This window comes from Protopterus annectens, chromosome 14.part0, assembly GCF_019279795.1.
Source record: "Protopterus annectens isolate FY-2018-M chromosome 14.part0, PAN1.0, whole genome shotgun sequence".
Classification (NCBI taxonomy): Eukaryota; Metazoa; Chordata; order Ceratodontiformes; family Protopteridae; genus Protopterus; species Protopterus annectens.
In genome coordinates this window covers 1103885845-1103898242 of record NC_056748.1, presented here as the reverse complement: position 1 = coordinate 1103898242, position 12398 = coordinate 1103885845, and the positions used below count along the sequence as shown (strand labels likewise).

The 12398-nt window shown below is 39.1% G+C and overlaps 1 protein-coding gene across 2 annotated transcripts in view; it reads right to left on the bottom strand.

Moving 5' to 3' along the window:
• Positions 1 to 12398, bottom strand: part of LRRC20 (leucine rich repeat containing 20) — a 1971882-nt gene that overhangs the window by 309993 nt on the left and 1649491 nt on the right. For both annotated transcript variants that reach the window (XM_044056893.1, XM_044056892.1), the window contains exon 4: positions 3905 to 4072. In XM_044056893.1, the coding sequence (XP_043912828.1) occupies positions 3905 to 4072 (168 nt within the window). The remainder of the gene's footprint in view (positions 1 to 3904; positions 4073 to 12398) is intronic.

Sequence of the window (12398 nt, the reverse complement as noted above, 5' to 3'; positions counted from 1 at the left end):
ATAAAACTACATAACTACAAGTTACTTATGTTAAATTGTATACTTAAATTGATATATGTATATAGTTCATATGTATGCCCTTTCTATGTTATTGTCTTGCTAAACTTCATTCTCTCTTTTTTAACATTGCTTGTATTTACTACCTATTTTGAATATGTTGAATGCTATGTATTTACTGCTTACTCTGAATGTTTTTAATGTTATGCACCAGTATAGTCATTGTCTTGCGGAGCTTTTCTCCCCGCACCTCCACTGAAAATGGGTTCATTTGGCCCAGTCGACTTTCCCGGTAAACAAATGTCAATAAATAAATAATAAATGTATTTTATTGTATTTTGTTTATATCTTGTTTACCAGGGTAGACTATTGATCATAAATGATCAATGGCAGGCTTATTCTGGATTGTGCATTAAAACCAAAATTTTACATCTACATGACGTTAACATATAAAATACACAAATATGTACACTGTGTGTGTATATATATATATATATATATATATATATATATATATATATATATATATATATATATATATATATATATATATATGTATATATATATATATATATATATATATATATATACACGGAGATAAAATATATAATACACGAATATAGGAAACTGCATTTACATGGAGGTTAACATAACTGTTGCAGTCAAACAAATGCTTAAAATGCAAAAACATTCAGAGCACAGCATATTCTGAGGGAGAATGCTGTTGCAAACTCACTTTACTATCTTCAGTGGGACAGGTTCAGGCAATTGTTGTCAGCGGTAGACCCAAAACCTTACAGGATTCCACAACTCCTTTGGGACATGAAGATAAACGGATATGAGGCATGACAGTGAAAGCATGGTATAAGAAATGTATTGTCCATTTTATAGAAACATGGGCTGATGCAGGGTGGCAAGTAAAATGGCCATCACCTAGGTTACATTTTTACTTTTAAAAAGTTGAGTATGTCTAGGTGCAGTGCTGGTGCACACGTGACACCAATTAGCTGGTACCAAAGGGTGCAAGAATGGCAGGACACCATGTAAGCATTTGTAATTAGAAAGATGCTCCAATGCTGGGTAAGAATGGGGGTCAGGAGAGCAGATGTGCATAAGTCCATCAATTTTTGTAGGCTTTGGGAAGGTCTGAGAGAGGTATGTAGTTTGGAGCATGAATTGTGGCTGTTTCAGGCAGTATACTTAAGAGTGTTCTGTGGCTCATTGTGGATATCTAAGATAATGCAGTGCAATAAGACTGACAACCCTCCATGGGTTCCAGAGCTCAGTGATATTTACTTGATGCTGACAGGGTAGGAGTTCCTGTGATGAAGAGTAAAATGGACCCGCTAGGAAAAGGCAGACGCTCGAGCCCCCAAAGGATACAGTATGGGATAGAGTTAGATGGTTTAATAAATACCAAGTGATGCAACGGAGTGCTGATGCACTGTTCTTGTGTCACAGACAGCCAACTCTATTATGAAGTTTCCAATTCAGGACCGCCTTGAAAAACCCATATCAAGGCTGGGCCTTGACATAGGTTCATAGGTGTTTATTTGGCTAATGACCACAAGGGCCTTTTTAAGCCTAGCCGTGCATCCCAAATCTCTGACAAGTTCTGATAACCTTGATAAGTGTAAATGTGGATCTGGGAGATGAACCATTTACAGGTTACCTGTGTCCATTAGAGACATAGGTGCCAAACCAGGGTTGAACTTCTGGTTTCCCATCTAATTATCCAAGTTGCACTTGAAATGGGTTAATGAGGAGCTCTGCTTCACATGGATGGGGAGCCTGTTCCACAGACGGGGTAATCTCAGTGATAGAAACCTATCCTCTAGCGGGTCCTATTTATATTACAAGCAAGGTTTACGTCTTTATAACAGGTAATTCTGCTGCTGTTTATTTTGTGGATATGCAGGAGGTCCATCAGAGTGGGGTCTAACAATGCCCTGTATGCCAGGCATAGATCTCCCCTCAAAAGCCTGTAGGAGACAGAATACAGGGATAGGGCCTTGAGGCGGTCTGCATAGGGCATTAGCGAATTAACAGCTCATTCTTACAGAATAGGAGCCATATCACATGCCAACGCAAAGGGGCATCAGAAACTGAGGTTCTGTACTTAGGTCAGAGATTGCAAACTTACAGAAGATGTGTCAGATCATGATGACTAATTTCTTTTTTGGAGGTATCATAAAGCAGTTGACACAGGTGTGGATTCTGAGGCATTCTTTCATGTACCACGTGGTCAGAATTGGGTGAATCTGGGCAGAACTTTGGTTTCATAGAGAAAGAAAATGACTGGGATGGACAGGGATGCAGTGGCGCCACCTGTTGGCAGCTTTAACAGAGTATTCTGAGTCATTACCTGAGCCAAGTTTAATTTTATTACATGGGGGGGGGGGGGGTTATGTGACATGCAGCCCATTGTTGTACCTCAAAATAAAATTTGTCAATGGTCCAAGCAGACAGAGTTGGCTGAACATTAAGCATGTGTGGTCAGATATATTTCCAAGACCAGTCCAACAAGGAGCAAATAATGTTAGAGCAGTGACAAGGGCTAGGAAGTTGACCAAAGAGAACTAGGGGAGTGGGTACTGCACCACACCAATATCAGTTCACCAGAACTGTACAGATGTTATGGAGTTCGGTTGTCAAATTCAGGAACAAAGTTATTTATAGAAAACCTTAAAGAAGGAATGGCAAAGTTGGCAGATGTGCTTGGGAGGGAAAGATGGCATGAAGGACAAGCCGTCTTCTTGTGGCAGAAGGTCAGACTTGGTAAGTTAAAAGTGCAAAGGAGTGTGCCTGGCCTGGGGAAGGGTGCAGGCTCAGACAGCTTGGCCCTTCTCTGGGTGGGCCACCCTATGGTGCAGTGTGTAGGCTGGGGGCCACAACCTGTGGTCCCGCAAATGGCAAATCCCCTTCAATCACTGGTATCTGGCTGAAAGTTGACAGGGGACTTGTAAGTGTTTGGTTGTAGATACCTTTAGCCATTGGCGTTGGTTGAGCATTTACAGGGACTACAGAGGTATATTATGACCTGGTTGAATACACTTGACTTTCTTTCAAGTTCTGCCCTTTGCATACATCTGAATAGTATTGGTTGGCATTGATTTGATCGGCATTGACATGATCTGGCTGCAGCCATTTCTTCCAACCAAGTGTGTGGCATGATTTGTAAAATGATGTGGACGCTTTCTTTCATCCAAGGCAAGTGACTAAATTGGTTAAATTCCTTGTTGCTACTCTGCAATTACTTTCCACATTCACTTTTGTTAATGCTATGATTCCGATAACTTAAGCCACAATTATGGAAGACAATAATTATAACATCAACATCCATCTGCAATTTCACCAAGCAATTTTTTTAATCAAGGGATTGAAAGCATGATGTCTACTAAAATATGAACAGTACACACTTGAATTAACTGGCAATGTGATTTTAAATTGATTTTGAAGTCATATAGTAAATTTATTCCCTCTGCATACTGTCCCACAATTTCAGGATGCCACAAATTACAAAACTTCCAGAGATATTAAAGATACATGAAGTAACAGCTAGGCAACATTATCACAAATATCAGTTAAACATTTGTGTGCACATTCAAAAAAATGAATCATTAGCAACTTAGGGTCTGACTGCCAGAATAAGTAACATTTTACACTCTTCTTATTATCTGTTTGATTTCCTCAACAGATTATATTCTGTAATGAACATAGAGATGCCAAAGTCTATGATACATATTGCCTTAGACTAATCATCTGTATATATGTTGCGATTTATTTTCTGCTGAAGAAGACAAGCCACAGGTGTAACCAATGACCCATACAAGTAATTCAGCTATCTTTACCTCAGATAAGCTAGTAAAAGACATTACTCTCTACAAGTACTTTGTGATTCACTTACCTACAATCTCATTTGCTTCTAGGTTGATTGTTTCTAGGGACTGCAGGTGTGTTAGCTGATCTGGGAATTCTTTAAATTTGTTCCTTGCCAAGTTGATATTTGTCAAGTGCTCAAGTGTCACAATGTCTTCAGGAAGATGACGGAAGTAGTTCCCTTCCAAATTCAGTTCTGTGTGTAAAAAAATGGAAAAACTGTGAGAAATACACAAAATTAAAACAAAATGTTTAAGTTGTGCTCCCTTCGTATACTTAAATAGATGCTGCATCATGTAAGCTAAGTGCAATTTATTTTACTAATAGCTTGCATTTTTCACTCATACAAGTCATTTCCAACATTTTCTCATTACAAGTATTTCAGCAAATACATAAAAGTACTTAAGATACTTAACAGCTGATTACATGGACAGCAATAAAAATAAAAAAACGTGTTGCCTCTATTTTTGAGATAAGTGACAAAAACTAACCATCTACTTATCTATGTACATATTCATAGGTTCATAGGTGTGTACTAGGCTAATGGCCCTGGAGCCTTTACAAGCCTAGCCCATAGGATTACCCTGGCATTGTGCCACCCTATTATTTGAATCGGTTTACCAGGCTACAACACTGATCAATTCTGACGAATGTCAATCTCAGCCTGGGGTCAGAATACAATCACAGAATGATTTTTAACTAAACCATTACCTTACATCAAGGAAAATTACAGAAGATTCCGAGCACTGGTTGTCTACACTATTAGGAATGGCTTTTCTGGAAAACAAATCTCTGTCTGCAGAAACAATGGCTTACAAACCTTCAGTAAAACCTCTTATACTAAAATATGTTAAAGCAGGTACAGAGTATTTTGATAGTCTATTTATTTATTTATTTTACATTTGTTTACTGGGAAAGTCCAACTGGCCATAAAGAAGCCATTTTCAGTGAAGGCCCAGGGAGAATAGCTCCACAAGACAATATGTTTATATATGTTTAATATTAAACAAACAGATTAGCAAAAACATAACATTCACTTAACAGTACCTCAAATATGCACGTACAATAGCACTAATATAACAAATGGTTACAAAAGCATAGGAGAGATCCATTGCATTTTCCATTTAATGCCTAGACTAATCACACCATTATCTATAGGGGTAGATATTAGGAAGATATAAAGTGGCCAAGAAGGTTGTTTAGAAGAAAAGCTGTAGTGTTAGGAACAGGGGAGGAGAGAGGTTGAATGAAAATAAATAGTAAGGGAGATAAGGAGAATGGAGTTGTGAGCAACAGAGGTGAATGTGTGATGATGTAGCTAAAATTATCAACCTGGGGTTGAGCAGGCGGAGATCCAAGATTCAGAGAGATGTTCCTTAAGTGTGAGTTTAAAGGCTGTGTGTATGTGGTTGCATCTGATAGATAAGGGGAGATTGTTCCAGATTTTCGCTATGGAGAAGGAGTATAGGTTATGTCCAAATGACTTCATGGGATGATGCTCTTGCATAAGTTGCTTGTTTCCTGACCTGAGCGATCTGTTAGGTATGTAGGAGTGGAAGACTGTATTTAAAGCTGGGCAGGTCAAGGGACTATGAATGATTTTACGGGTCATATTAAGTTGAATGAAAGTAAGGAAATGTGCGAGTTCACAGCTGGGCAGCCTATGGGTCTATAAATGATTTTATGGGTCATGTTAAGTTGAATGAAGGTAAGGTAATGTGGAAGTTCAAGCCCATTGAGAATGCGAATGGGTATACAGTGATGAGTGGAGTATTTTGAATTGGTAACAAATTTAGCGATTTTATTGCATCATGTTTCAAGTTTAGATTTTAGGCAGGTTCGTAGGTTGGTGAGAACTGGTGCTCCATATAAGAGTGGGTAGGAGGTAGAAGTAGCTAGAGTGTGTTTAGTGTGAGAGTCTAGGAAATGTTTGTGCCAGTAGAGAATTCCAAGTTTCTGGTGCGTTTTTTCTTAATACGATTTTGAATATTTTATTTATTTATTTATTTATTTGTTTGACATTTGTTTACTAGGAAAGTCCAACTGGGTCACAGAACCCATTTTCAGAGGCGGCCCAAGGAGAAAAGCTCCACATACAAAGATATCAGAAAATCCAATAAGCAGAATTAAACAGTTAGTTTACATGTAGAACATACAACATGGTCAGAAACATCTTTATAAGATACAGTTAATTAGTACTTACAAGAATCTATATGTGGTTTATATTTTAACTTTCACAACAAATAGTACATCTAATAAGGTACAATAACTTCCTTACAGATCAACTTGTGGTTTACGTATTAGTTTACAGTACAACAGATTTGTGAAGGATGTGAGTAATTTTCTGGAACGTGTAGATGGGAGGATGTATACACAGCCTTAGTTAGGATATATAGGAGTATGTGGGAGTTTGAGATAAGGATATTATGTATGTAGGTCGAACTTAAGGTGTTTGTCGATGGTGAAACCTAGTCTTTTTGTGTGAAGGACATGTTCAATTATTGTGTTGTTCTGTGAGAGAATAGTAAATTGGCTATTGTTTATGGAGAGCATTTTGGGGTGAAAAGTATAAGTTTAGTTTTGGTGGGGTTAAGCAGTAGTTGATTATTAGTAAACCAACTCTCAATGGATATAAAAAACAGTTTGGGTGATTTGTTGGGGGTGTGATTTAGAGTCAGATGAACAGATGACTGTAGAGTCATAAGCATATTGTATGAGTGTACTCTGTTGGGAAGAGGTATATAGATCATTAGTAAAGATGTTGAATAAAGAAGAGGCCAAGGATAGAGTCTTGGGAAACTCCAGCTGAGGTGTCCTGAAAAGCAGAGAGTGAACCTAGCCATTTAAGTGCCTGCTGTCTGTTAGAGAGGTAATTAGTGAACCATCTGGTGATGGGAGTGGATACTCATAGGTTATTGACCTTTTGTATAAGAAGATGACATGGTGCAGTATTAAAGGCCTTCGACAGGTCAAGGAACAGAGAGGAAACAAGTCTGCCTGAGTCGCACACTTTGTTAACTGTCTCAGTGAAGGATACTAGAGCTGTGTTGGTACTGCGTCCTGGTCTAAAGCCATGCTGCGTAGAAGTGAGGAGTTGATTGTTGATTGTTAAGGAGGTAGTAGAGTACTTGTGAGTGAATGCATTTTCCGAGGAATTCAGAGATTAGAGATGGTAAGGCAATAAGTCGGTAGTTGGACATTTCAATGGAGTTGCCGCCTTTGTGTAATGGTATACTGAATGATTTTTCCAGAGTGCTCAAATGTGAGCTTCTAGGACAGAAATGTTAATGAGGATGGATATAGTTATGCAATACCATCAGCTGTCATTTTGAGATATTCTGCAGGAAGGTTGTCAGGAGAGTTCGCACAAGCTTTGAGTCTGAGGAGCTTCTTAATTGTACTTGTAGAAACAGGCTGAAGTGAGAAAGGTGTTGAGGTTGAGGAAACAGTAGAGTGAAGGAGTGAGGGAGTGAGGGTGAAACAAGGAGGCAGCAAGGAGGTAATGGATCTTGTGTGGGGGGCTGTGATAATAGTGAGCTGGGTGTGGTGATAGAAATTAAGTGTTTGAAGTGACATTCTGGATGCATTAAATGAAGTGGTTGCTAAAGAGGTTGGATATTTGTGTGGTGATTTTGTCGGGAAAAGGGCTGGGATTCGTTTTATTGCTGGGATTGAGAAGTGATGAAATGGACACCCAGAATTTTTTGGGATTTTGTTTGTTAGTGGATTGCAATGTTTGATAGTGGTCTATTTTGTCTTTTTGTTACAGCTTTTTTAGTCAGATTGCGAAGATGTCTAAATTTGATTAGGTCTGGGGGGTTTGGATGTGTACCAAAGTTTCCAGAGCCTGTCTCTGTTTCTGATTAGATCTTTAGTAGCTTTGGAAAGCCAAGGTGCAAATTACTTTTGATTCTTTTCCTGAGTAGGGGTGCCAGAGTTAAAGATGGCTAGAAAAATTGTGTTGAAGTGGTTGACTGCTTTGTCTAGAGGAAGTCTTTTGAGGATGGACCAGGTGATAGCATTTAGTGAGTTGATGAGTGATTGTTGGTTAAAGTTAGACACATTTTGAATAGTTTTGTACTGATGACCTTTAATGGGGTAGGAGAATGTTTTTAGAGCATAGGCTGGGAGGTGGTCACTCAAAGTATCTGAGAGAGTGCCAACACTAGAGTATTTGGTGGGATCGAAAACTAAGATCCAGTCAAGTATGGAGCCCTGACTGCTGTAGTTGTTGTTGAAGAATCGAGTTGGTGATGAGTTGGATGAGTGTAAGAAGGTTTATGCTAGCGACAGGGAAATTACAAGTAAGGTTCTGCCAGCTGATGTTGACTTCTCCTAGAATGATAGTTTAATTTTGTATAGCATTAGATATCCAAGATAGCATGGATGTTTGGACTTGGACGAATATTTATTACTGTGATGCACAGCGTTTTGATGTTGTTGAATTTGAGGAATGAGATAGGATTTCTGCCTTAAGGGAATTGAGGGATGGGATTTGGAAGATGATTAATACTGAATGAGTAACGATAGAAGAGTGCAAGTCCTTTGGCCTTTTGTGGGCCCTGTCAGATCTAAAGAGGTTATAACCAAGAGGGAGGACTTCTATGTCTTTAATGGTAGGATTAAAACAGGTCTCCGTGGTGGCTAGAATGTCAGGAGAGCTTTGTGAGAGGCATGCATGGAAGTTGGTGATTTTATTACAGATACTTTGAAAGTTTAGAGTTAATATATTTAGGGATTTAGGGTTACAAGCTGTAGAGGGGGTAGGGTAATTATTGTGGCCAGAGTGAAAGGAAAAGAGTTGGGACCAGGGTTAGGGTGAATATCACCACTGAGAATTTTAAGAAGTTGGTATGAAGTGGTGAGTTGGAAGATGTTAGATGGGTACTAAAGAACAAGTAAAGACAAGAGTGGAAACTGGGTATGAAGATAACAGTTAAAATGAAGAAAGGAGAGGTGAAGGAAGAAGTGGGATTTGAGAGGATGGCTGTAAAGGTGGGGAGGGAAGTATAACCTATTAGGTGGTTGTGTACATTCAGGGGGTATGTATGTGTGGTGTGATTTTATTGAGTGTGGAGGAAGGAATGCGTGTTGAAAGAGGAGTCAGGGGGTATAAATATAGGGATAGAGGGGGTGGGTGAAATTTAGGGGCATGGTAAGACAGCAGAGTGAACCCAAGTGGAGTGAGGGGGAACAGATTGGGAAGGACCTTGTATGAGGAGCACGGTTGAAAAAAAACTATTTATAAGGTAATTATCAAACACAAATGTGCTGGTCTGGGTAAGTTGGATACAGAGGTATTGTTGGCAAGAGTTAATATTTAATGAAGGCTGTTAAGAATTCTAATGAGAAGGACTTAAACAGTTATAAGGACTACATCCAGTGAACTATTGTATGCTGCTTTGTACAGGGAAAGAATTGTTAAATGTGACGAGAGCAAAACTTAATAGATACAGAAGGCAGTTGCCTACAGAAAATTTAGAACATACATTGATTGTGGAAGTGTGCTAAACAGTCCTTGAGGTATGGGTGGTTTGGGAGAACTGGGAACTCTATTCGATGAATGGCGTTATTACTATGCCTTTTGACATTCTTATAAAACAATACTTAATATCATTAAAAGACAACGTACATCAACTATAATCAACTCATACAGAATGAAAACTAGGCTAATGCAACTCTCAAAAAAAGAAGAGCTCAGCAGATGAGTAAACATGTTTCATACTATATCATTAAGACTTTTTTGGGGTTTAAATGTCTGATGCTTTGAAAGTAGTCTGTCACGAAAATAAAGCCTACCAATTTAAATATGGCTTCACTAGCAACTGACTCCTTCCTGGAATCAGCCCATTGGCTAGAAGTGCTAGTATTACCCAGAACCACTCAGACATGCTTCCCTAAACTCATATCCAGCAGTGAGAATGTTGTGCCTGGATCAGGTACTCATCTTTAGGTTAGTATATCTCTGTGGAGAGCTACCAAGTTGCATCCTTTATGACTATTACTCCGGTGTAACCAAAACATGAGTGAGGCACTGGTTAAAACAAGAAGGTGCTAGGATTCTCTGTTTCTTCATTAATATTACAAACACCATACATGCTATGATTTTTATTGCTGAGCCTCCTTTCTGTGCTTTGCACAGATTAATTGACGGATGCTCCATAGACATACATTCAGCATTTTAATTTAGAATCCTTTAGCTATCTCAAATGAAACAGTCATTTTGCCTGGTGTGATTGCTCTAGCAGTTAGCAGTTAAATGGCACTTTTATGTCAATCAATTAGTCTTTAACATATTTTGTACAGATTCTTCAGGAAAAATCCAGCTGATGGAATAACTTTTTAAATCCCCACTTTTCCCTCTGGCCCTGTACTGAGCAGGCTGTTGGCTCCGCTTAAGGTTTTCGACCCTGCTGAATTATTTTCCACCCCACGTGTCTCCCAGTCCTCAGCATGGCTTCTCGCCCATGAAAGAACATCTGTAAAGGACTCCTGCTGTGCTTCATTCATAGTCATATTAAATCTGTGCTTCAGATTTAATTTCAAAGTTTTTCGACCCTGCTGAATTATTTTCCACCCCAGGTGACTCCCAGTCCTCAGCATAGCTTCTTGCCCGTGAAAGAACATCTCTAAATGACTCCTGCTGTGCCTCATTCATAGTCATTATCCACCCCTACCAGGATAGGTAAACCCAACCAAAAAGAAAGCATACTTGACTGGGTACTCATAAATAGTCACCCCCAACTGCACACCTCTGGTACCCTCCTTGATGGCCTAAGCGATCATCTTCTCACATATGTAATTAAGCACAAAGACATTAATTCCCAGCAACCCTTACTCAGAAAGGTTAGAAACAATTAACACTTTGACCCTGCCAAATTCCAACAAGAACTAAACGCATGTAATTGGTCTATTCTAAAACACCTCCCCTTAGAGGAAGCAGTAGCATACTTTAACAACCAATTCCTTGAGATCCTTGATTTGCATGCACCTGTTTGTTCAAAGAGTACCAAGGCAAAAACTGCGCCATGGCTTTCTAAAGAGTCTAAACTCAAAATTACCCTTAGAAACAAAGCATGGGCTTTATGGCATTCTTCTAAAGACCCCCAAGATCACATTAAATACAGGCAATCCAGGAACAAAACCAAAAAATCAATTTTACAAGACAAAAAAGCAATACTACTGTAATTTACAGACAGTAAATCAAAATAACCCTCAGAAGTTTTGGGCAGGTTTAAATGATCTACTACATCCTGGACAAACTTCAACCCCAATCCCTGCTGCTACTACTGATAAAACCCCTGAAGATGTTTCTGATAGTTTTAACCGATTCTTTACTGAGACAATTCAAGCCCTAGCTAGCCAACTACCTCCTAGCTCCCTTGGTCCTGAAAGTAGCACCCCTAGAAACCTACTCGCATTCAGCTTCCAACCAGTCGCCACTTCACTTATCCGTACCTTGATCAAAAAATTAAAACCCACTACACTTTCTGCTGATCAACTCCCTGCTGAGTACCTACAAAAATCAGCTGATGCTATTGCTTACCCCATCTCAATACTAATCAATCGAACCATAGTAGAAGCTAAAATTCCCACCATCTGGAAAATATCCTATGTAATCCCACTTTACAAAGGAGGCAGCTCTACTGAATTCTACAATTATAGGCCAATAGCTATACTCTCTCCACTTGCAAATATTATGGAAAAATGTATTCATAGACAACTCATGCACTACCTAATCCAGAATCACCTTATGGCAGACACTCAGCATGGCTTCCATCATCATCACAGCACTACTTCAGCCTTTCTAGCCTTTACCAACACCATAAACCATAATCGCAACAAAAATTATATATCCTCAGCCCTCTTCTTGGATCTTTCCAAGGCATTCGATATGGTTGATCACCAACTTTTAATCCACACCCTGCAAACATTCTGTCTAGATACTAGAGCCCTTCAGTGGTTTCAATCCTACCTGAATGGTTGACAGCAAGCTGTCCTCTGGCAGAACAAACTCTCTAACCTTCTACCTAACACCCTTGGAGTACCACAAGGCTCTATACTAGGACCCTTGCTGTTCTCCATCTTCATTAACGACCTTTATACCGTCATCCCAAAAGTCAGCTGTATCCAATATGCTGATGACTCTACTCTGATTTGCTCAGCCACATCTCCAATAGAGTTATGGTCAGCTACCCAGACCACCTTTAATACAATAGAAAACTGGCTTTCTGAACGTTGTCTGATCCTAAATCCCAAAAAAAACTAAAATTCTGTTATTTTCACCAACACGTAGGTCTACCGCTTTCACCTTTACCATAAATTCAAATGATGGCACAATAATCTCCACTGACCCCTCTACAAAACTATTAGGTGTCTTCATAGACAAAAATCTAAAATTCGACCTACATGTTAATCAAACTAGCAAAACCATCAATAAAAAACTAGGGTCACTTTACAGAATAAAAGCCTTCCTAATCCCTCCAGCTATAATTGCCATAGCTCGCTCTCACCTTCTTTCA